Here is a 23171-nt window from a genome sequence, read left to right as displayed (position 1 = left end):
GGCAGAATGACACATGATCCCCGGATCGGTGAGCCCTACGGGCCAATCAGCATCCTCCCTCAGCCCGCTGTACACAAAATTTTATTCTGCCGTCCGGTTCAGGAAATCTTTTTTCTTCTTTTCCGCTTCCCTCTTCCTCTTCCTCTCTTCTCCATCTATCTCTCCCGTGCAGAAGCAGCAGCAATTCTACCCTCCCACCTCCATTCTCCTTCTCTCTTCTCTCCCAAAGAGTCTTGGAGGCTGCTGATGCTACGGTAGAGTGATCTACCTCTCCCATACTGTCCCCGAGAGGACCTTTCCCCTCCCCTCATAGTCAGCATCATGCCTGTGCCCGCCGCCGGCCACGACGAGCCCGCGCTGCCTTCGAGCCCCTTGTCCGGAGGGGCCGTGGCCTACAACCAGATCAACAAGGAATTGCAGCCGCTTCCGTCTCTGGATGCCAGCAATGGCACCGTGATCCCTCCCGCTTCGCCCCGGGTTCGGGGCAGCAGCGATAAGATGTTTGCGCTCGAACTTGAGGATGGTACCGTCTACCAGGGCTACAGCTTTGGTGCGGAGAAGAGCGTGGCGGGTGAATTGGTCTTCCAGACCGGGATGGTGGGTTACCCGGAATCCATCACCGATCCCTCCTACCGCGGCCAGATCCTGGTCATGACCTTCCCCTTGGTGGGCAACTATGGTGTCCCCTCTCGGGAGATCATGGACGAGTTGTTGAAGACCCTTCCCAAGTACTTCGAGTCCACTGAGATCCATGTCGCCGCCCTGGTCGTCGCTACCTACGCCGGCGAGGACTACTCGCATTTTCTGGCGGAGTCTTCCCTGGGCCAGTGGCTCAAGGACCAAGGTATCCCCGCCATGCACGGTGTTGATACCCGTGCCCTCACCAAGCGGATCCGTCAGAAGGGTAGCATGCTTGGCCGCATGCTCCTGCAGAAGGCCGAGTCCGTCAACGGGGCTGCCCCCTCGACCGACAAGGACACCTGGAGACCGTCCTTCGAACAGATCGAATGGGTGAACCCCAACAAGAAGAATCTCGTGAGCGAGGGTGAGTAATTTTGTATAAACTCACACCGATCTTCGTTTCTGACTTGCATTGCAGTCTCCATCCGTGAACCTAAGCTCTTTTCTCCTCCCGAAAACGTCGCCCTGAAGCATCCTTCCGGCCGTCCCGTCCGCGTTCTGTGCTTGGATGTTGGTCTGAAGTTCAACCAGCTCCGCTGCCTTCTCGCTCGCGGTGTCGAGGTCCTCGTCGTCCCCTGGGATTATGATTTCCCTACCCTTGTTAGCCAAGAGTACGATGGTCTGTTTGTTTCGAACGGTCCCGGTGATCCCGCTACCCTCTCCACCACCGTGAAGCATCTTTCCAAGGCTCTCGAAGACGGACGTACCCCCATCTTCGGTATCTGTCTGGGTCACCAGCTCATCGCTCGCTCCGCCGGTGCTCAGACCATGAAGATGAAGTTCGGTAACCGTGGTCACAACATTCCCTGCACCAGCATGGTGACCGGCAAGTGCCACATTACCTCGCAAAACCACGGTTATGCCGTCGATGCTGCTTCCCTTCCTGAGGGATGGGTTGAGCTCTTCGTGAACGCCAACGATGGTAGCAACGAAGGTATCAGACACACTAGCCGCCCCTACTTCAGTGTCCAGTTCCACCCCGAAAGCACGCCCGGTCCCCGCGACACCGAGTACCTCTTCGATGTGTTCATCAACACTATTCAGGATACCATTGCCTCCGCGGATGCTCTCCGCAAGCCTGTCACTTTCCCTGGTGGCACGATAGAGGAGAACATCAAGATCTCTCCCCGCGTGTCCGTCAAGAAGGTCTTGATTCTGGGCAGTGGTGGTCTCAGCATTGGCCAGGCTGGTGAATTCGACTACTCTGGAAGTCAAGCCATCAAGGCTCTCAAGGAAGAAGGCATCTACACGATTCTTATCAACCCCAATATTGCCACTATCCAGACATCGAAGGGTCTGGCAGACAAGGTGTATTTCCTCCCTGTCAACGCCGAATTCGTGCGCAAGGTGATTAAGCACGAGCGTCCCGATGCTATCTACGTCACCTTCGGTGGCCAGACTGCCCTTCAGGTCGGTATCCAACTCAAGGACGAATTCGAGTCCCTTGGTGTCAAGGTCCTTGGTACTCCCATTGATACCATCATCACCACCGAGGACCGCGAGTTCTTCGCCCGCAGCATGGACTCCATCAATGAGAAGTGCGCCAAGTCTGCTTCTGCCAACAACCTGGAAGAAGCCCTCAAGGTCGTCGAGGACATCGGTTTCCCCGTCATTGTTCGTGCTGCTTATGCTCTTGGTGGTCTCGGTAGTGGTTTCGCCGATGATATGGATCAGCTTAAGGATCTTTGCACGAAGGCTTTCGCTGCCAGTCCTCAGGTGTTGATCGAGAAGAGTATGAAGGGCTGGAAGGAGATCGAATACGAAGTCGTCCGTGACGCCCGCGATAACTGTATCACTGTTTGCAACATGGAGAACTTCGACCCTCTGGGTATCCACACTGGTGACTCTATTGTCGTGGCCCCGTCCCAAACCCTTTCTGATGAGGATTACAACATGCTCCGTACCACGGCCGTCAACGTTATTCGTCACCTTGGTGTTGTGGGTGAGTGTAACATTCAGTATGCCCTGAACCCCTTCTCGAAGGAATATTGCATTATTGAGGTGAACGCCCGCCTGTCGAGATCGTCTGCGCTTGCCTCCAAGGCCACTGGTTATCCCCTCGCCTTCATTGCTGCTAAGCTGGGTCTGGGTATTCCTCTTAATGAGATCAAGAACTCTGTCACGAAGGTCACTTGTGCTTGCTTCGAGCCTTCTCTGGACTACTGCGTCGTGAAGATCCCTCGTTGGGATCTGAAGAAGTTTACTCGCGTGTCTACCCAGCTTGGTTCTTCCATGAAGAGTGTCGGTGAGGTGATGGCCATTGGACGGACCTTCCAGGAAGCCATACAGAAGGCCATCCGTTCCGTGGATTTCCACAACCCTGGATTCAACGAGACCAACGCTCTCATGTCCATCAAGGGAGAATTGCAGACTCCTTCCGACCAGCGCCTTTTCGCCATTGCCAATGCCATGGCGGCTGGATACAGCGTGGACGACATCTGGAAGCTTACCCAGATCGACAAGTGGTTCCTTAGCCGACTGAAGGGCCTGAGCGACTTCGGCAAGATGATGACTTCTTACAACGCCACTACTGTCCCCAGACCTCTTGTCCGTGAGGCCAAGCAGCTCGGATTCTCTGACCGTCAGCTTGCCAAGTTCCTGAGCTCCAATGAACTTGCCGTTCGGCGTCTACGTGTCGAGGCTGGTATCATTCCTATCGTCAAGCAGATTGATACCGTCGCCGCGGAGTTCCCCTCCGTCACTAACTATCTGTACCTGACTTATAATGCCTCCGAACACGACGTTGCTTTCGACGACAACGGTATCATGGTCCTGGGATCTGGTGTTTACAGAATTGGTTCCTCCGTTGAGTTCGATTGGTGCTCCGTGCGCACTATCCGTACTCTCCGTGAGCAGGGTCACAAGACTGTCATGGTTAACTACAACCCTGAGACTGTCAGTACCGATTATGACGAGGCTGATCGCTTGTACTTCGAGAACATCAACCTCGAGACCGTTCTGGACATCTACCAGCTGGAGGCTTCTAGCGGTGTGATCATCTCTATGGGTGGTCAGACCCCCAACAACATTGCCCTGCCTCTTCACCGTCTCAATGTGAAGATCCTTGGTACCTCTCCTGAGATGATCGATGGAGCCGAGAACCGCTACAAGTTCTCCCGCATGCTTGACCGCATCGATGTCGACCAGCCTTCTTGGAAGGAGCTGACTAGCATCGAGGAGGCGACCGAATTCTGTGACAAGGTCGGATACCCGGTGCTTGTGCGTCCCTCCTACGTGCTTTCCGGGGCGGCCATGAACACTGTCTACTCGCAGCATGACCTTGCTAGCTACCTCAACCAGGCGGCTGACGTTTCTCGTGAGCACCCTGTTGTCATCACCAAGTACATCGAGAATGCCAAGGAAATCGAGATGGATGCTGTTGCCCGCAATGGTGTGATGGTTGGCCATTTTATCTCCGAACACGTGGAAAACGCTGGTGTTCATTCCGGTGATGCTACCCTGATCCTTCCTCCCCAGGATCTTGATCCCGAGACCGTACGCCGCATCGAGGAGGCTACTCGCAAAATCGGAAACGCTCTTAACGTCACTGGTCCTTTCAACATTCAGTTCATTGCTAAGGACAATGACATCAAGGTCATTGAATGCAATGTCAGAGCTTCTCGTTCATTCCCCTTCGTGTCGAAGGTTATGGGCGTTGATCTGATTGAGATGGCCACCAAGGCAATGATCGGAGCTCCTTTCGCTGAATATCCTCCTGTCAACGTTCCCAAGGACTATGTTGGTGTCAAGGTTCCTCAGTTCTCGTTCTCCCGTCTTTCTGGTGCGGACCCTGTCCTCGGTGTTGAGATGGCTTCCACTGGTGAAGTGGCCTCATTCGGTCGCGATAAGTATGAGGCTTACTTGAAGGCTCTCTTGTCCACTGGTTTCCGCTTGCCCAAGCGGAACGTGCTGTTCTCCATCGGTACGTACAAGGAGAAGCTCGAGTTGCTGCCCTCTATCAAGAAGCTTCATGACATCGGCTTCAACCTGTTTGCCACTGCCGGAACTGCAGACTTCCTCAAGGAGAACGGTGTCCCCGTCAAGTACCTGGAGGTTCTGCCTGGTGAGGATGAGGGTATGAAGTCTGAGTACTCCCTTACTCAGCATCTGGCGAACAACCTCATCGATCTCTACATTAACTTGCCTTCCAACAACCGTTTCAGACGTCCTGCCAACTACATGAGCAAGGGATACCGGACCCGTCGTATGGCCGTGGATTACCAGACTCCTCTTGTGACCAACGTCAAGAACGCTAAGATTCTGATCGAGGCCATTGCTCGCCACTACGACATGAACGTTCTCACGATCGACTACCAGACCAGCCACCGCACTGTCATCCTTCCTGGATTGATCAATATCGCTGCTTTTGTGCCTGACCTTGTCACTCCCGGATCTAAGGATTTCCAGACTGTTACCAAGGCTTCTATTGCAGCCGGTTTCAGTATGGTCCGTGTCATGCCTGTTGGCGTGAATTCCTCGGTCACTGATTCTCGTGCGCTGAGCATCGTTCAGAAGAATGCTCAGGATGGTTCGGCCTGTGACTTCAACTTCTCTGTTGTTGCCACCTCGACCAATGCAGACCAGATTAGCCAAATGACGGGCGATGTTGGCTCGCTGTTCATTCCGTTCAACCACCTTTCCGGAAACATCAGCAAGGTCGCCGCAGTTACAAGTCACTTCTCTGCTTGGCCTTCCAGCAAGCCCATCATCACTGACGCCAAGTCTACTGATCTTGCATCTGTTCTGTTGTTGGCTAGCCTTCACAGTCGCAACATCCACGTCATGAGCGTGACTTCTAAGGAGGACATCGGTCTTATTGCTCTCAGCAAGGAGAAGGGACTCAAGGTGACTTGCGATGTCTCCATCTACTGTCTCTTCCTCTCGAAGGAGGACTTCCCTGAGTGTAGTTCTTTGCCCTCGGCTGAAGACCAGAAGGCTCTCTGGGAGCATCTGAGCACTATTGATGTCTTCTCGATTGGCAGCATCCCTTACCAGCTTGCTGGCGAGAAGGCCTCACCTGTTGCCGGTATCGAGGAGGCCCTGCCTCTCCTCTTTACTGCTGTGTCGGAGGGTCGGCTGACGGTCGAGGATATCGTCGCGAGACTGTATGAGAACCCGAAGAAGATCTTCGAGCTGCACGACCAGGCCGATTGCTCTGTTGAGATTGAAGTGGACCGCCCGTACTTGTACCAGAGTGCGGATGCCTGGTCTCCATTCAACGGCAAGAACGTTCGCGGCTGCGTTAAGCGCGTCACGTTCCAGGGCAAGACATCCTGTCTGGATGGTGAGCTTGTTGCCGACGCTGCGAAGGGAACTGACATGTCCAGCCACCGCATCGCTCCTTCGTCTCCTGCCGTTCGAGCCATCTCGCCCATGGTGAGCGGCCGTGCTGATGCCTCCATCGATGCTCAGCTTGCCTCCACCCCTGCCAGATCGGTGCGGAAGACTCTTGACCAGTCTGCTATCCCCGGTGGCAACGAGCTTGGGCCTCCTTTGTACAGCCCTGTGCCTCAGGTTTCATCCACCCTGTTAGAGATGCTTGCGCGGTCTCCCTTCAAACAGAAGCACGTGCTCTCCGTGAGCCAGTTCAACCGGTCTGACCTCCACCTGCTCTTCACCGTGGCTCAGGAAATCCGGCTCGGTGTCCAGCGCCAGGGAGTCCTTGACATTCTGAAGGGCCGTGTCTTGTGCACGCTTTTCTACGAGCCTTCCACTCGTACCTCCGCCTCCTTCGATGCTGCCATGCAGCGTCTTGGTGGACGCACTGTGGTGATCTCCACCGAGCACTCCTCCACCAAGAAGGGCGAGTCCCTTCAGGATACCATCCGTACTCTGGGCTGCTACGGAGACGCTGTTGTTCTGCGCCATCCTTCCCCAAGCAGTGCTGAGATCGCTGCCAAGTTCTCGCCTGTGCCCATCATCAACGGTGGAAACGGCAGTGTCGAACACCCTACTCAGGCGTTCCTTGACCTCTTTACCATCCGTGAGGAGCTTGGTACCGTCACTGGCTTGACGATTACCTTCACGGGAGATCTGAGATACGGTCGCACCGTCCACTCCCTCATTAAGCTGCTCCAGTTCTACGACGTTCGCATTCAGCTGGTCGCCCCGAAGGATCTCTCCCTGCCCGAGGAGGTTCGCCAGCAGGTCCGTGCTTCTGGCCAGCTGATTGTCGAGTCTGAGGAGTTGACTCCGGAGATTGTGGCTCGCTCGGACGTCCTGTACTCCACTCGTGTCCAGAAGGAGCGCTTCGCCGACCTTGAGCAGTACGAGCGTCTGAAGGACAGCTTCGTCATTGACAATGCCCTGCTCAAGCACGCCAAGAGCCACATGGTCGTTATGCACCCTCTGCCCCGCAACGCGGAGATTGCGGAGGAGGTCGACTTCGACCAGCGGGCCGCTTATTTCAGACAGGTGAGTTCCCCTTTTTTGCCGTGAACACCGTTTCTAGCGTGTATGCTAATTGACCATTCAGATGAGATATGGCCTTTACTGCCGCATGGCTCTGCTTGCCTTGGTCATGGCGGCTTAAGGTCGTGGTCATTCTAGGTTATCCATTATATATGAGAGGGAACCGTGCTATGCTCCATGATTTGATTGTCATGGACGGCGACCTCGTTTAATGTTCTACCTTGCTGGCTTGCGTTTGTGATTTTACGGCCTGTGTTTCTGTCTCGTCTCAAAAGTTAGCCATGTCCTTTTACATATACCGCGTAGGTTTCTCGCGAGGGAAATTAGAAACGCCCGCATGATAGATAGATGAATTTCCTTTTCATGAACTCGATGATCCCCGTTATGTGATTTATGTATGGTTTGTGTATGGTGTGTATTTTGTGTGGCGTCTGTGTGTGTTATGTGTGTGTTTTGGCTTTTGTTTTTTGTTGTTTTTATTTCATCTGGGCGTTTTCTTTGCTTCTCTGGGTTTCTGTCATGGTTGGCTGTCTTTTCAGGGGTTATATGGGATGGATATGGGTTTGGCGTTTATAGAGGACGGTGCCTGGTGGCCTGGGGTTCTGGAAGATCACTGAACAAGCTCATATACCCTTTTGTCTATGCATGCTGGGGGCATCGATGCATCTATTACATGCTAATGGAATGAACTGACGATTCATATCACATACTCTTATAAATCTTGATTACTTGGGAGATGTACCCTTCTCGTAGCTATGGGTGATTATAGTTACAATATTTAACAGCCCAAGAGACCAATACTGGTTAACATGACATCGATTGCTATCCTTAATACAGGTAATGATAAATTCCAGTACTTATTTACTACATAAATATCCTATCTCACTAACTCAACTATATTGTAAGAAGGCATTGGCCATATACACCGTGAACCGCTCCATTGTTCAGCAACTTACACAGTATGCTCTTCTGCCATTAATGCATTGATGTACCACTCGGCCGATAAAACACTCCATACCCTTAGAAAATCGCCCCATAGAGCATCTTGTGAATTGAGAACACGGGACCATGATTGGCCTGCGTTCGCTGTTGCGATCACTACATCCCACCGCAGATGGCGTGATTTACCAGGAGATATGCGCCTATCAGCCGCGGCATCCGTCATTCCAGTCAACAACGAACGCGAATCTTTCTTGTTTATGGCAGCAGACTGATTCGCTTACATACTGCTGGAGTATGGAGCATTTTGGACGCAAAATATCAGAGTATCTGCTGGCACGATGGAATATTCAAGACCAGGTACAATATTAGCCTTGTCGAGTTACGCTGATCGTCTGACCCATCCTATCCAGGGATAAGAGCACAATTGTAGTATTGAACACTACATTACTCGCTGTTTACCTTCTCATGATAGACACTCCTCATCTCCACCTCGTATCTCGTCATCGCGGGACCCTAATTGCTCATCAACCACCCATGCTCTGATCCCGATCGCAGGATGCATTTACATCACTAACCACTATTACCAAGACCCCTGGACAAATTGACTCGTTTTAAATCGTTCGTAGCCCACGTTGATTATGCAGGATCGGCTTGAAGCCCCACAGAAGCCTCTGTCATTTGGAGTTCCCATCGCGCGAATGGAAGGACAGATGGTGTGCTGTCTACCATGTGGTCTGGGGCCTACCCAGGCATACTTTAAATGGATAGATTGGGTTTTATTCCTGAAAGTATTAAGCTGTCTATGATCGCTCGTCTGTAGGTCCTCCGTACTACTTTTTGCTCCAATTCCTACTAGGCACGTTGCCGAACTATGGCGGAGCTGCACGAGAAAAAGGAAGCAGAGCTGGTCTCTGCCCCAGCAGAAGCAAAGACCGAGTCACTCATGGGGAGCAACTACGCCTACGAGCGCAATGGCATCAATGAGAAGGCTCTGCTTCGAAAGCTGGATTTTCGACTCCTGCCTCCGCTGACTATCTTATATCTTCTGTCGTTCCTGGACCGGAGCAACGGTATGTCTGGTCAGCTTTGAGGACAAACTGTTCGAATGCTGACTTCTCCCTAGTCGGGAATGCACGCCTCGAGGGCATGACAGAAGATATCCAGATGAGTATGTCGATATAGCGAGGCTACCCTGCGTGTCTAACAGAACTAATGTATCTCGCAGCGGGAAACCAGTATTTAACCGGCCTAACGCTCTACTTCATCGGTTATGTTGTGTTTGAAATACCCTGCAATATCGTGCTGAAGAAGACGACCCCCCGGATCTGGCTTCCCACTCTCACCCTAGCATGGGGTGTTGTCGCAACACTTCTGGGGGTTGTCCAAAACTATCCTGGCTATTTGGTTTCACGAACATGTACGTGTCAAGTGAGGAGCTGGAAGAAGTGCCATTAACTCAATGGGTCAACAGTTTTGGGAATTTCCGAGAGTGGACTTTTCCCAGGTGTAGTGTTCTACCTGTCCATGTGGTATAAACGGAACGAACAACACTATCGAGTCGCCTTGTTTTTCAGCGCTGCATCTCTTGCTGGTGCGTTTGGCGGAGTCCTGGCGTGGGTATGTTGGACATGTCTTATATGATCTTATATGATGCTCCATGGCTAACACGCCCAGGGTATCGCGCATATGCGCGGCGTAGGAGGGTACAATGGCTGGCGATGGATTTTCATCCTGGTAAGCTGGATGAATGCAAACCAGGAGACTTGATACTGACCATCAACAGGAGGGCTTGTTGACAGTTGTCATGTCCGTTCTGGCTTATTTTTGGGTGTACAACTACCCTGCGACGGCAGAATTTCTGTCGGAAAAAGAACGAGCGTTCATCCAGTTTCGCTTGAGCAATGATAATGACTCTACGCGTGACGAAAAGTTCACCTGGTCGGCCGTCTGGGATGCCTTCAAGGACCCAAAGGTCTGGCTCTATGGACTGGGCTTCCACACTATGTCGCTGCCTCTGTATACCCTATCACTCTTCTTGGTAAGTAGCGACCGCCTACACCCCGTGTGACGTGCTTCTAACGGTGGACAGCCTTCGATCATCAAAGAACTCGGATATACCGCCGCCGAAGCCCAGCTGCTGTCCGTGCCTCCGTACGCCGTAGCTTTCGTTCTTACCCTTACCGTCGCCATTCTCTCCGAGCGGACTCGCCGTCGCGCCCCGTTTATCATGGGATCCTCCGCCCTAGGCTGCATTGGCTATATCCTCCTTCTGTCTGACCCGCGACCGGGCGTGTCCTATGTGGGGACCATCTTTGCGGCAGCAGGAATCTATCCGGCGGTAGCGATTGTGCTCTCTTGGCCGGCCAACAATGTCTCTGGGCAGACAAAACGGTGCATCGCCAATGCAATGCAAATCTCGATTGGAAACTGCGGTGCTGTGCTCGGTACACAGTTATACCGGACGGAGACAGCGCCGCGCTACTTTCTCGGCCACGGGTTTGCTTTGGGATATTTAGTGGCCAACATTGTCGTGGTATTCATCTTGTGGCAGGTGTTGAAAAAGGAGAACGCGGAGAAAGCCAATATCCGAGAGAGAGAAGGTCTCCAGGAGCTGATGGGCGATATCGGGGATGCCGAGGGCGATTTCCAGGGGGATAAGGACCCCCGGTGGATCTTCCAGACCTGACGGGTCAGTGACGAATGCAATGATGATGTATATAGCGAATGTCTCTATTGTTGTTCTATGCTGTGTGTGTATCTACGCCTACAGAGAAAATGCATGTCTCACTTGGACTGCATTAGGGCTTGCTGCACGTGGCCGATCCGGGGCGGTTGAGCGGAGCGTTGCAGATAGTGGAGACGGTCTAGTTTCCCCTTAATATCGACCTGAGATATGGTGCTTTAGGAAGTATAAATATGCACCAGAAGACAACCAGTATACAGAGCAGGACATTACCATAGTGACATAGCACAATGTTGGGATACACGAAACTGGGATGGTTGATATTAGGATCTGTAACTGCAAGCCATGCGTTTGATCCTCTGCAACATCTGGGAGCCAACTCCCCATGGTTTGCTGGTAAGTAACCCTTCCCGAAAATGTCGAATACCGTCTAACTATATAGGCCCGAATGTCAACAACATTGCGCCTGCTGTGCCCGATGGATGTTCGGTTGACCAGGCCGTTTATGTCGTCCGTCATGGAAGTAGATATCCGGACCCTGGGGCCTATGCTGAATGGCAGGCCCTCCATGACGCGGTTAGAGCTCCTTCCAAGAGCATCCTCATTGGCGTCGTCTCACTGCTTTTCAGTTCCAAGCTGCCGAATTCCAGGCTACAGGGTCTCTGAGGTTCATTTCTGATTGGAGCCCGGTGTTAAGATATCCTCAACAAGAGATCGCACAAGTGTCGATCACCGGCTACAAAGAACTGTTCGTTGACCAAGATTTGGGTCTAGTATCCCCTCACTAACATACTTACAGTTATAACCTTGGAACAGACTTGCGCTTTCGTTATCCTACCTTCTACGAAGACAACACTCCATTCTTTCTCTGGGCAAACGACTACCAGCGAACAATTGATTCCGCAAGGTAAGCCACTCGTCCTTCCACCCATGTTGTCCAGCTAACACCCGTAGACTGTTTGCGCGCGGTTATCTCGGACCAAATGCGTCCTACGGCGATGTCTATGTAGTTAATGCGGATACCGCAGCTGCCACGGGTAACTCTTTGGCGACATCAGATATGTGTCCAAATTTCAAGGACGTCAGCGGCGGGGATTATGCGGCCACGTGGGACGGAATCTATCTTCCCCCAATTACAAAGCGGTTGAACAAGTTGATCTCGGGAAACCTGACTCTCACGAATAACCAGGTGTCTATTTTCCCATATCTGTGCGGGTTTGAGACGCAGATAACCGGTCGGGTCAGCCCGTGGTGCGATGTCTTTCAGCAGCACGAGGTTCTCCAGTACGAATATCGGCAGGATCTGCGATACTACTACGGGACCGGTAAGTAGTCCAGTCCCATGAGGGAGACGTTGCTGACTGGGTACTCCAGGCGCTGGGGCGGGAAAGAACATGACCGTCATGATGCCCGTCCTGCAAGGAATTGTAGATTTGCTGCAGCAAGGACCTGGGGTGACCGCAAATACTGCAGATGGAACCAGGGAATTACCTCCGCTGGTTGTGGCCTTCACGCATGACAACCAGATCAATGAGCTTGCTTCGCTTCTCGGGGTTTTTGATCAACAGGAAGCACTTGCGGCCAACAAGATGGACAAAAGCCGGGTATGTACTCGGAGTGCATGTCGAGGAGATCCTTCTAATTTCGGTCAGCTTTTCGTTAGCAGCCGCGTCTCACCGATGCGAGGGACGATCGCATTCGAACGATTGAAATGCCAGGTCGGTGGGCAGGAGTCGACCAATGTACGGATTCTTCTAAACGATGCAGTATATCGTGAGTGACTATCCACCTTCCACAGATGAGTGATGCTAACCTGGCCAGCGGTTCCTTCCTGCCACTCTGGACCTGGGAACAGCTGTCCTGTGGATGACTACAAGGAGTATGTCTCTCAGAAGAAGGCGAGATACGGTTCTTTTGCGGCCGTCTGTGGACTGTCTGAGCAGAATGTGACTACAACGGGGTCTAATGGAGCGGTGACCTTTTTCACTGACCTCACACTGCCATTTTTGCGCATCGTAAAGCCCTAAGGCGAGGGAATGATAGCCTAGGGCTGGAGGTAACTGGTGATATGGGAATATGGGATGCCCTCGCTGTCGTTTCTTGCATGTCTCCATTTCTGCTGCATGTATAAAGTTCCTTCCGTCGAGGAATAACACTTGCTATAAGCTATACGGAAGCCTTCCATCCAGTACACTGTGCCTTCCTCGTATACTCCCTTCCGGCAAATGAGGACTTCTCTTTCTCTCTGCTCTTCTTCTTCTCCCCATCCGTCGCCACTCATCACACCACACTCTCTGACGACAGCCCATATTCTCTTACAACATCCATCACATACACTCGTTTGAAGTACCCAACATATCGACCACCACAATGCTCACAATTTGTCTTCATTACCTTTTCCTTAAATGCATTGCACTTCTCTGCAGGCTCTATGCAGAAATCTTTCATAGAAAGGATTTGCACCACGATCGAACCCTCAGAATCGCGTCTCGTGACCAAGGCCGGGACATTCTGGTGCATGTTTATGAATTATCTCCTGACCCAGAGCCTTCTCCCAAGCCCATCCTCATCAACCTCAGTGGGAGCGGTTGGGTGACACACGATCATGGCACCGATGATGAATTCTGCCATTACATCCGTGACAATACCGGCTGGACTGTCCTGGATGTCAAGTACCGGATTGCCCCAGAACATCCCTATCCTGCTGCCATGCAAGATGTTGACGATGTCATCCAGTACGTTGACGCCCAAAGGGAGCTTTACAAAGAGCACCACATTGCCATTAGTGGGTTCGGTGCTGGTGCGAACATTGCTCTATCCACTGCCATGCATAGCCGAATGATTCTCAGACTCTACTGTGTGATCGCCTTTTACCCTCTTGTCGACATGACCACAGACCCCGAAACGAGGGTAGCTCCGGTCCGATGATTTTGCGGCAGGGGCTCGCTTTCATCGACGTTTGTGAGTTTCTATCAAGCTTGCTATCTGCGCGGTGGTACCAATCCGCAAGATCCGCGGGTGTCACCAGCCCGTAACATCACTCCTGCTCTATTCCCGAACCTGGGCATCATCATTACTGCAGAGCGCGATACCTTGGCCAACGAGGGGATGGAAATGGCAAGAATACTGGGGGATCTTCCACGGAGAACTATAGATCATTGCCGTGTGACAAATTGTGGGCACGCCTGGGACAAATCCTGGTGGGGAGGGAGAAGTGAAAGCTGATGGCATATCATCGGGTGAGGGAGACGTTGTTGGCCATACATCCGGCATTACGCGTCAATCACTCTGAGCCGATCAATATCCCGGGAGCCGCGTCGCCGTCTAATGGCAATAGTAGCTCAGGGCTGTCTCTGCGGTCAAGTAGGAGTAGGAGCTTCTGACTCGGCAGAACGATTGATCAGGAGGGGAACTGATGACTTCGTTCATGTACTAGGTAGTTGACTCTAGTGTTCTGTCTATTACTATGCCCAATGCTATAACTCCGTTCTATACCTACTGTAACTCCGGCCAGTACTTCTGCACTATTGTCTTCTTGTTCACCTTGCCCATGGCATTACGTTCAATACCATCCACGATCTTCAAGACCGTGGGGATTTTGTATGGGGCCATCTCCTGCTTCAGCTGCGCGCGGAGACCCTGCAGCTCCAGTGGCTCGGTCTGAGTACACCGTTAGTTCGAACCGAATCATGTTCAAGACGGTCGCGTCTCACCTGTGGCCGCTGCTTCACCACAGCGGCGACCCGCTGGCCCCATTCCTCGTCCGCCAAACCGACAACCGCAACCTCCTGGATGGCGTCCAGGCCGAGCATCTTCCGTTCTACCTCCAGCGCCGAGATCTTATACCCACCGGACTTGATCAAGTCCACGGATGCCCGACCCTGGATGAAGTACGCACCGGACGCATCCCTCCGGGCCACATCCCCGGTCTTAAACCAGCCGTCGGCGGTGAACTCCTTCGCCGTGGCCTCAGGCCGACGCCAATACTCAAGGAAGACGTTGTCGCCCTTGACCTCGATCATGCCGTCTTCATTGACGGCGTCGACGACCGCGCCGGTCTCCTTCTCCGTAAGGCGCACGTGCACGCCCGGCAGTGGCCATCCCACGCTGCCGTCGATGCGCTGTTCCACCCCCAGCCCGCAGCTAATACCCATACCGATTTCGGTCATGCCATAGCGTTCCAGCAGCGTCTGACCGGTGATGTCGGCGAACTTGGCCTTGATGGGGGTGGGCAGGGCGGCGGACCCGCTCACGACCAGGCGGAGGGCGTTGGCACCGGCGCGCGCAGCGGCCTCGCGGTCCGTGCCGCGGATATGCGTCTCGAAGTAGTCGACCAGGCGCGCGTAGATGGTCGGAACGGCCATGAACATGGTCGAGGAGCCGCGGTCCGCCCAGCGCGTCCAAATCATACTCGGGTCAAACTTCGGGTGCATCTCTACGGTCACACCGCTGAGCAGGCTGGCGGTGAGCCCATTGATGATGCCGTGCACATGGTGCAGCGGCAGCACATGGATGAGATGGTCGGTGGACGTGTACTGCCATGCGTCGACGAGGCATTGCGCCTGGAAGGTGATATTCTTGTGAGTGGTCACGCAGCCCTTCGGGTTGGAGGTCGTCCCCGAGGTGTAGATCATCAGGGCGCGACGATCGAGGAAGCAGTTCGGGCTGAAGGGCGGGAGTGCGACAGGGCTGTCGGTTTGGATGAAGGGCGTCAGGGTCATGAACGGCACGCCGGGGGTCGACTCCCGCAGGGGGGATTCGAACTTCTCAAAGGCGGGGTGCAGGATGATCAGTGAGGGGTCGGAGTCGCCAATTGTGTAGAGAAGTTCTTTCACCGGGTGCGAGGTGCCTAGATGTGTGAGCTTGGTAGGAGGGAGTTGTATCTAGGGGGAATCGTACAAAGCGGCACGCAGACGCCCCCCGCGGCCCAGACGGCCCATTGGGTCACGACATAATCATATCCATTCGGAATCAGGAAGGCGATGCGTCTCTCATCGAGATCGTCGCCATCGGGAACATGCAATTCCTGTAGGAGACGCTGCTTAAGGGCGGCGGTATCGGTGAGGAGTTGGCTGTAGGTGAATTGCTGAGTCTTGGTGGTGTCGATCACGGCGATCTTCTGGGGGTTCTCCTCGGCGTGGCATTTCGCCTGCAGGAAGAGGGGCAGAGAGGGGACGGAGATCAATTGCATGAGGTCGAGATTGGCTGGGAGGGGAGGATATAAATATTTCATGTGGTGGTCAAGAGAAAGTCGACGAAGACTGGCAAGTGACGCGGGGGGTCGGAGATAGAAGTAGCGCCGATCGGCCTCGGCCGTTGATTTAGGTCCGATGGCAGAAGTATACGGGGTAGTTGGATAGCTTCAAGTTGGCCATAACAGAAATCAGTGAAGGTAATCAATTAGAAGATCTAGACCTTCACGTTCGGTCATGTAACACTGTAGATATCACCAGCCTCAGTGACGGAGGCACTTCAGGGCTATGATTCACTGCCAGCACTTCTAGCATGTATTCACTGAGCTGAACATGCTGTGTTTCTCCCATGTATAAATATGCCTCTTGTCATTCTTTGGCTGTCTCTCCCTTCCTCTCTTCTCCATCGATCCTTATCATCATCCCATTCCGTGCTCATCCACTACCACTACTATGGCTTCCTTCAAGTTTATCCTGACCATCTTCATGCTATTCAGTCTGTACATTCAGACTGGTCTGGCTGAAGTGGCCAGCACTCCTACCAGTGAGGTTTCTCCGGCTGACGAGTCCATCCAAACTCCCCTTCCCTACGCCAACATCGACAATTCCACTGCTGAGGAGAGCTCCGTTGACAACGATGATAAGGCCTCTGCCGACGCGAAGGACGATGATGACCTTGATGTCTCTTCTGATCCTTATGATCCCTACACTATCTTTGAAGGTGATCAGGTATGAGATCCAGTATCTGCAAACTGTCGACCAACTAATAGACATATAGCGTCGCAGGATGTGCCGTGGCAAGTGCAGGCGGTTTGGCGGCCAGAAGCTCTGCCACTGCACCTGGGGTGGCCACAGCCAATGCAAATGCCACATCTCTCACGCTCCTTGCCGTTGCATCGTGCGGTGAACAAGACAGGTATGTCTGCTTGGCTACGGATTGAGATATGAGACTAACATATCGAAGCAACCATGCACCTCGGTTGTCCCTTCGTACAATGTTATCCTTCTTCGACATGGTTCAGCTCAAGATGGAGGAGATTGATGACACATCTGTGTGGTCTTCTGACTTGGACTTTGTTTTTAAGCATCATTCAGACCGATGTCTCTTCGTCTTCTGTTGATACAGAGGTCACTGCAATGGTTTAGCTATTCTTCTTTAATCCGACTCTGTTAGATAATTATCATCCATATGAACTCTCCCCCCATTAACAACACCTATTAAACTAATAGTTACTCTCATCCCATCTTGTCTCCTTCCGTCTAATCATCCAATTCGGCATGGCTTGACATATGCTTCGGCTTAAGGCCATCGTCGGGGACTCCGTTAATTAATATTCGTTGGCTCGTAAATTCTAAATAACAATAGCTCCCACTAGACTAAGCTATCCTATCTTACGTGTGAAAATCAGAGTGGTAAAAAGAAAGTCAATCGCTCAGAGTGATGCACTCCTCAAAGAGATCCCCAGTTTTTCGGCTCCTTCCATGTAATAAGAGACAGCTGATGGACTGACTGTTGTAGGCCGTGATCTTTGGTGTTCCACCACCATCGTCTACCGGCTGTGTCGCAGCAAACACGTCTTGGTCGACCATTCTCTGTCGATTGATTGCCTTGACGGTACTCAAGGTTTGGTAAACAGGAAAAGCCCCTTCTTCTGTCGGCTGCAGGTTCATTAACTCTTGTAGCCAATCCTGTATCGCCAACCCGACAGAAAGCGTCTGGCATCGGAGAATCCCTGCCAGCAATAAACCCGAGAACCCAATTGTATAGCTATTGTTGGTCATGGACGCCTGCATATCGGCACCTTGAGCAATCTGTACCAGCATCCGCACCCAGGCTTCCTCTTCACAGAGCTCCCACCCATTGCGGGTGGCACTTGGGTTACATAGTAGTTGCAAGAGACCGGTACATTGCATTATACGCGCTACCACATAATACGCGTAGTTAAGCGCTGCACTGCAAGTGTGGAAAGATATTGTCGTGTGGCCGGTGCTCTTGAGTTCGTAGATTGGATGTTCAGACGGTGGAAGATGCCACAGCCACTCGTCGAGTTTCACAGCCTCTTGGCGCAGGAGAGCCGTGCAATCAGCATAGTCTCCGTCAGTTTCACGCCTACTCTCTCTTCTGGAGCGCCAGCTCTTGAAGCGCTGAAGCACGGCCTTATAATTAAGTCGATGGGACTCACACATGATACTTAAGACCTTGACGCGTCGCCAATGGGGCGTATGGTGTAAATGATTTATTGAGACGGGCAAGGGAATACATGGGAGCTGACGGTGAATGTCCAACGAGCTGAAATAGGCTCGAGCCCACCATACAACGTACCGGATTTGCATCCACGAAGTGAGGAGAGAGCTAAAGGCCATGCTGTTTGGTGCTTCATGAGACTCAAGGAGGTCCATCATCCCCTGCACATGGCAATAGAAACCCTGGAAATTACCCATTGCCGACTCCAGATGAGCGAACAGAACTAGGACAATAAGCACCACTGTCGAATGATGATGATAATCCGATGGTTTCATCGAAGCAAGTCTCCTGATTGCCGACGAGTAGTACAAGTGACTTCTGATTTGATGTGCGAGACTGGGGCTCAATGGTCCCATTGGTCCGGTCGAGGACGTTCTGCGCTCATAGTGGAGGCGGCTGATGTGGCAGGAGGACAGAGCTAGGATGGCGTCGTTAAGGATAGGGTTATCCGCGGTCAGCGAAGCGGTGACATGGTGGAAGATGGGGTTCAAGGCCGGTAAGCAGCGATCCTCCCAGTATGTATAGTAGAAAATATCTCTCTCAGCTGTTTTGAGTGACCTGATTATATCACCGCGAGGGACTGACCCCCCAGATTGGATAGCGGTTCTCTCATACACCGACTGTGGACGTGCGGCGCATGGTGATTGTATCTTTGGATGCTGCACTGTGACGTGCCGGTATTTAAGCGTGAGTTGCACGTATTCACAGCTTTTACCCAGTCTCACGCAAGTCCCGTATGCTGGCTTTTTCTCATCACACTGTAGTCAAAGTTAGCCATGTGATATTTGGGAATTGATGCAGCAAGCCAACCTTTGTTTTACGGTTGCGACAACTTTTACAGCCGTTACGTGAACGGCTAATGTTCGTCTTTTTCGGCCTCGGCGGCGCTGGCTTGTACATGTGGTAAAACAATTAGGATCAGTAGCTCATTGCCTGCTACGCAAATTTGCAACTCGAAACCTGGAAGGCGGGAGGTCCGTTTGAATATGAATCGCGGCGGAGAATGGGTGGCAATCCTGCTCCTGAGTAATATGCTAACCATGCCACGTGACCTACTTTTTTAGTCCAGCGGTGCAGGTGCAGGTGTATACATACGGACTACAATCATAGAGATATTTGCACAATCCTGGATTTCTACCCTGGGATTACAGCACCTTCTTATCATGCAAATCGCCTCGTTCTTTGACCAGAGTCGAGATAGCTTCGCCCGTCTCTCCTCCCAGGTTGGCGAAACCTCTCACCACACCATCCCGGTCACCCTGCCTCATCTCCTGACTCATCTTGAACTTGCCCTCAATCTTTCTGATTTGAATCTCGATTCCTACAATATTCCTCTGCATTAGCCCAATGTACCGCCCAGGTGCATCCGCTACCGTCCACGGCTGTGGCTTGTCTTCCCCCGTAAAACCCATAATCTTTCTCTCGCATTTCTCCGACAGGTCATGTATCTGTTTTGCTAGAAAAGACCCCGCTTCTGGACTGTTGGAATCATAATGAAGAGATAACTGCCCGTAAATCTGAACCGCGGAATAGTTCCAGGTTGGCACGACTTTGCCTGTATCTGGCTTGGTTTCGGTGTAGTATTTAGGGGTCACGTAGTGATCGTATCGTCCATTGAAAACGACCAGGACCTCTTGGTCAAGGGTGAAGGTTCCCGAAGGCCTACCGCCTGCCGTCTCCACCATTGCCTTCACCTGAGGGTTCTGCTTCGCGATATGAGCGCGAAGTCGAGGGGCGAAGGAATTGCTGTCGCGTTTGTCGGGAAGATCAAGCACGAATGGGACATGGGTGCATTGGAGAAAGTCCTGTGAGGAGGAGGGAATTCCTGTGATGAGGATACCAAGGGGGTTTTCTTGGATGAATTGAAGGAGAGCATCCGTGTCGAGTTCCGCGTGTACAGTGGGAAGAAACATAGCGAGAGAACAGGGAAAGGAGAGGATATCCGAGTTCGGTAGAAAGACAATGCCGTACAAGGGCGAAGAAGACACAAGCTTACCTTATATATCATATCCTACTCGTTAACGCTGTACATGCAAAGTAAAAGGCGTCGATTGTGGAAGACTGTATACGGTGTCTCTGATTGGGCCATCGTTCTCGTGCACCCGATCCGGTAAATCGTGGATCTTGTAGGTACAAGAAACGACATCTTATTGGATGTTATTGGTTCCTCCATCGCTCCTGCTCACCCGATGAGGATTAGCGCGGGGACAACAGCTATAAGCCTCCCCATCAATCCAGAAAGAGAATTTCACGTCGATGGAGCATCGTCAGAGCCTTTACCCCAAATGGTGTGCGAGTGCGATGACCCATCAGTGGGGAGGCTCGAGTTCTCTATTTACCGGTACGCAGAGTTCCATAGAATGCAACTCGACGGTGCAGCAAGCTATAAGTATGCATATAGAATCCGCGTCCGATGAAGAAAGTTGAATGGATAACCCGCTTGACTTCAGCCCAAACGCCAAACTACAAGAAAATGAGCCGCCTTACTCAATTACGTGTCGCTATTCTGATCAACTCACCGCCTGGTAACGAATTCTGGAATGATGTCCGCGAGTCCTATTATGCTGCCTTTCGAGTTGTCGCACCCGACGCCCAGGTCGACATGTACGACCCTGTTTTCCAGCGCAACTATTCTAATCCCCACGAATACGACCTGATCGTTCTAAGTGGAGGAAAAGCGGATGCCTCCTCATCTGAGCCTTGGGTTCTAGGCGTGCTAGAATTTTTGCGTACGACTGCGCGAGAATCACCCAAGACCAAGCTCTTAGGCATTTGCTGGGGCCACCAGGCTATCTCAAGAGCTTTCGGTGGAGAGATACGACCAGTGCCGACAGGTCCAGTTGTAAGGATATCAGACCTGTTAATGCTGGCCCAGAGAGAGGATAAGCTAATTCATGATTTTTGTAGGCCGGTGTAGAGGATATCAAGCTGACAGAAGCTGGGAAGAAATTCTTTGCCTGCGGACCGGGGTCTATATCATATGTGCGTCTTCCCTTACTTTATATCTCATCTTATTGACTTTTTGACTCATAAGTCTCCCAGAGATTACCAGAGTTCCATGTACGAGAGGTCGCAAAGCCTGGATTGAATTTCATTTCTCTGGCCGAAAACCATGAGATGTTCGTGAATCTAGATAATACAATATTATCATTCCAATCCCATCCGGAGGTCCAGCCTGCGCTCGCCAAAAAGATGTTGCTGGAAGAGGATGATGTCTACAATGGCAATCTCTCACCAAAGGAACTAGAAAGCCATCTGAAGAAGCTTGAGCAACAAACAGATGGCTTTGTTGTTTTGTCACGGATGATCCAGTGGGTTGGAGAAGGAGATACGCTGTGATAGTGGCAGTGCCATCTTCCGAAGAGTGCACATTCGGAGAAAATGCAGGGTGCTTGGGGGGAAATCATATGTAAGATTCGGCAAAGTCGCATGGCAAAAACTGTGCTGTTGCTCTAGGTATATATCTAGACTCGTTCATGATGGACTTGGACTCGAGAGCTTCAGCGCAAATGGCCCGCTTCGGTATATTCCTAAAAGGGGATTTAAAGAAACCTCTAGAAATTATTTGGGTTTTATTGGTCAAGATAGGAGGTTGTATCGCATAGCTCCCCTTACCCTTGGCAGAGATATTTACTCTAGACAAAAAGCTTCATCTATTGAAGAATCCATGTACATAAAATATTGAGGCCTACGTGGCTATAGGCTAAGTAAATTATCGCGGATTCTCTTTGATGCCAACACCTCTATCTTTTCTACATTAAGACCTAGGAATGTTGGTTAATTCGGGAAACCGTGTCATTGATTTCTTTCTAAGAGCGAAAAAAATAGTTGTTTGGTCACTTACTGTGCATTCTTTTCCGGCTAACTGATTACAAGAATGCGGGTCCATTTATGGGGTGTGCGAGTCATGCATGATATATGCACGCATACATTCCCAAACTTTGACTCTAGGTACTTTGTAGCAGGCCGACGGAAACAATTGCTCGGGTAGTACTTAAACCTTCTAAACCAATGTTCGGATTTGGACATACGGAATGTTTATTACTAGGTGTAGCCGACAGCTATCGGAACATGGGAGTACAATCTGTTGTCATCAACAAAGTCAGCCCGTTATTATTGTTATTGTTGTTTTCTTTGAAGGATACCTTAGGAATGCTTTAGATGAACCCGACACATCAAAACTCGTGGACTAACCATATACCTACCTCTCCTGGTAGTAATATAAACAGACCACTCGGGATTTACACTGGTATGCTATTGAGGTGGCATGGCATAGCTTCACCCACATGCCGTGTAGAGATCATCACTGGACTGCAAGCAGCTAATACCTACGGAATATGCGGCGATCTATAAATCGACCCGACTCCGGTCATTAGAGAGTTCCCTCGTCAGGCACACCTTATCCTGAGACCAAGTTTCTTTCACCTTCAATATCTTCCAAAACATTACCTTGTCCAATTCCAGCCAAGATGGTCAGGCATGGGCTTATTTTGATCATTTCGCTTCTGAAATTGCTACCATCTACGTTTGCTCGCCCTTCAGGTGCAGAAGTGAATGTGGAAGTGGTAGTTTCGTCCTGTGACTCCTGCGATGAAGCTACCACTGATTGCACGACCAATGACGGTAATAATGCCGACTGCAATGACGAATGTACGGAGGCTATCACGACGGAGACCATCAGGTAAGAATATATATTACACCACAGTAGTCAAAGAAGAGCCTAACAGCAGATAGTCCTATCCAAACCTCTACTTCTACAACCGACTGTAGTTCGGATATACCTAGTTCTACCACGTCATGTGTGATGGACACAGTGACTGTCACTGGCCCTACTATAACGGACATTATAACTATCACTACTACCAGTGTTCAGCCACCTATTACTGAGAATTTCACCGACACCATCACCGAGCCTACAACGCAGACGACCACAAAAACGGAGACATCAACGGCAACCGTCACCAGCTGTGCAAACAATGATTGCATTGATTATGGCAGTTGCCTTTCGAACATGTAC

The 23171-nt window shown here is 51.5% G+C and overlaps 9 protein-coding genes across 9 annotated transcripts; 6 read left to right on the top strand and 3 right to left on the bottom strand.

The window, feature by feature from the left end:
* Positions 1 to 321: 321 nt before the first annotated feature.
* Positions 322 to 7213, top strand: BDV59DRAFT_203428 (bifunctional carbamoylphosphate synthetase/aspartate transcarbamylase; the record flags this gene model as incomplete). The annotated part of the gene is made up of 3 exons (XM_073694268.1): positions 322 to 1045; positions 1100 to 7095; positions 7157 to 7213. 3 exons carry the CDS (start codon positions 322 to 324, stop codon positions 7211 to 7213), a joined length of 6777 nt encoding a protein of 2258 aa, XP_073546284.1.
* Positions 7214 to 8273: 1060 nt separating this feature from the next.
* On the top strand, positions 8274 to 10943 carry BDV59DRAFT_181940 (allantoate permease family MFS transporter). Its single transcript, XM_073690310.1, has 8 exons — positions 8274 to 8391; positions 8445 to 9104; positions 9158 to 9202; positions 9260 to 9451; positions 9506 to 9651; positions 9709 to 9768; positions 9818 to 10072; positions 10124 to 10943. The coding sequence occupies exons 2-8, from the start codon at positions 8906 to 8908 to the stop codon at positions 10718 to 10720; spliced, it is 1494 nt and encodes a 497-aa protein (XP_073546283.1). The 5' UTR covers positions 8274 to 8391; positions 8445 to 8905; the 3' UTR covers positions 10721 to 10943.
* Positions 10944 to 11007: 64 nt separating this feature from the next.
* BDV59DRAFT_208952 (putative histidine acid phosphatase) lies at positions 11008 to 12959 on the top strand (the record flags this gene model as incomplete). Its single annotated transcript, XM_073695301.1, has 8 exons — positions 11008 to 11113; positions 11160 to 11293; positions 11347 to 11465; positions 11517 to 11624; positions 11672 to 12042; positions 12092 to 12321; positions 12370 to 12490; positions 12539 to 12959. The coding sequence occupies 8 exons, from the start codon at positions 11008 to 11010 to the stop codon at positions 12742 to 12744; spliced, it is 1395 nt and encodes a 464-aa protein (XP_073546282.1). The 3' UTR covers positions 12745 to 12959.
* Positions 12960 to 13087: 128 nt separating this feature from the next.
* BDV59DRAFT_194233 (alpha/beta hydrolase) lies at positions 13088 to 13942 on the top strand (the record flags this gene model as incomplete). The annotated part of the gene is made up of 2 exons (XM_073692359.1): positions 13088 to 13574; positions 13695 to 13942. 2 exons carry the CDS (start codon positions 13088 to 13090, stop codon positions 13940 to 13942), a joined length of 735 nt encoding a protein of 244 aa, XP_073546281.1.
* A 194-nt stretch (positions 13943 to 14136) lies between these two features.
* BDV59DRAFT_208950 (acyl-CoA synthetase) lies at positions 14137 to 15944 on the bottom strand. The gene is made up of 3 exons (XM_073695300.1): positions 15617 to 15944; positions 14431 to 15566; positions 14137 to 14377 (listed from the first exon to the last, which is right to left on the bottom strand). Exons 1-3 carry the CDS (start codon positions 15906 to 15908, stop codon positions 14213 to 14215), a joined length of 1593 nt encoding a protein of 530 aa, XP_073546280.1. The 5' UTR covers positions 15909 to 15944; the 3' UTR covers positions 14137 to 14212.
* A 418-nt stretch (positions 15945 to 16362) lies between these two features.
* BDV59DRAFT_203424 (uncharacterized protein) lies at positions 16363 to 17030 on the top strand (the record flags this gene model as incomplete). The annotated part of the gene is made up of 3 exons (XM_073694267.1): positions 16363 to 16630; positions 16696 to 16825; positions 16874 to 17030. 3 exons carry the CDS (start codon positions 16363 to 16365, stop codon positions 17028 to 17030), a joined length of 555 nt encoding a protein of 184 aa, XP_073546279.1.
* Positions 17031 to 17242: 212 nt separating this feature from the next.
* Positions 17243 to 19140, bottom strand: BDV59DRAFT_65303 (Zn(II)2Cys6 transcription factor domain-containing protein). Its single transcript, XM_073696840.1, has 2 exons — positions 18965 to 19140; positions 17243 to 18912 (listed from the first exon to the last, which is right to left on the bottom strand). The coding sequence occupies exons 1-2, from the start codon at positions 19052 to 19054 to the stop codon at positions 17335 to 17337; spliced, it is 1668 nt and encodes a 555-aa protein (XP_073546278.1). The 5' UTR covers positions 19055 to 19140; the 3' UTR covers positions 17243 to 17334.
* A 159-nt stretch (positions 19141 to 19299) lies between these two features.
* BDV59DRAFT_203423 (FMN-binding negative transcriptional regulator) lies at positions 19300 to 20067 on the bottom strand (the record flags this gene model as incomplete). Its single annotated transcript, XM_073694266.1, has 1 exon — positions 19300 to 20067. One exon carries the CDS (start codon positions 20065 to 20067, stop codon positions 19300 to 19302), a length of 768 nt encoding a protein of 255 aa, XP_073546277.1.
* A 560-nt stretch (positions 20068 to 20627) lies between these two features.
* Positions 20628 to 21493, top strand: BDV59DRAFT_203422 (type 1 glutamine amidotransferase; the record flags this gene model as incomplete). Its single annotated transcript, XM_073694265.1, has 3 exons — positions 20628 to 20996; positions 21062 to 21136; positions 21197 to 21493. 3 exons carry the CDS (start codon positions 20628 to 20630, stop codon positions 21491 to 21493), a joined length of 741 nt encoding a protein of 246 aa, XP_073546276.1.
* Between the last annotated feature and the right edge of the window lie 1678 nt (positions 21494 to 23171).

This window comes from Aspergillus ambiguus (assembly GCF_047715705.1).
Source record: "Aspergillus ambiguus strain CBS 117.58 unplaced genomic scaffold BDV59scaffold_24, whole genome shotgun sequence".
NCBI classification, from domain to species: Eukaryota; Fungi; Ascomycota; class Eurotiomycetes; order Eurotiales; family Aspergillaceae; genus Aspergillus; species Aspergillus ambiguus.
Note: the sequence above shows the minus strand (reverse complement) of the source record. Positions and strands in the feature narration are given on the sequence as shown.

Coding starts and splice junctions, on each gene's coding strand:
- BDV59DRAFT_181940 (XM_073690310.1), top strand. CDS start 8,906: ATGGCGGAGCTGCACGAGAAAAAGGAAGCAGAGCTGGTCTCTGCCCCA. Junction 9,105..9,157: donor GTTCCTGGACCGGAGCAACG/GTATGTCTGGTC, acceptor ACTTCTCCCTAG/TCGGGAATGCACGCCTCGAG. Junction 9,203..9,259: donor GACAGAAGATATCCAGATGA/GTATGTCGATAT, acceptor TGTATCTCGCAG/CGGGAAACCAGTATTTAACC.
- BDV59DRAFT_208950 (XM_073695300.1), bottom strand. CDS start 15,908: ATGCAATTGATCTCCGTCCCCTCTCTGCCCCTCTTCCTGCAGGCGAAA. Junction 15,567..15,616: donor GGGCGTCTGCGTGCCGCTTT/GTACGATTCCCC, acceptor TCACACATCTAG/GCACCTCGCACCCGGTGAAA. Junction 14,378..14,430: donor TGGTGAAGCAGCGGCCACAG/GTGAGACGCGAC, acceptor CGGTGTACTCAG/ACCGAGCCACTGGAGCTGCA.
- BDV59DRAFT_65303 (XM_073696840.1), bottom strand. CDS start 19,054: ATGTACAAGCCAGCGCCGCCGAGGCCGAAAAAGACGAACATTAGCCGT. Junction 18,913..18,964: donor GTCGCAACCGTAAAACAAAG/GTTGGCTTGCTG, acceptor CTTTGACTACAG/TGTGATGAGAAAAAGCCAGC.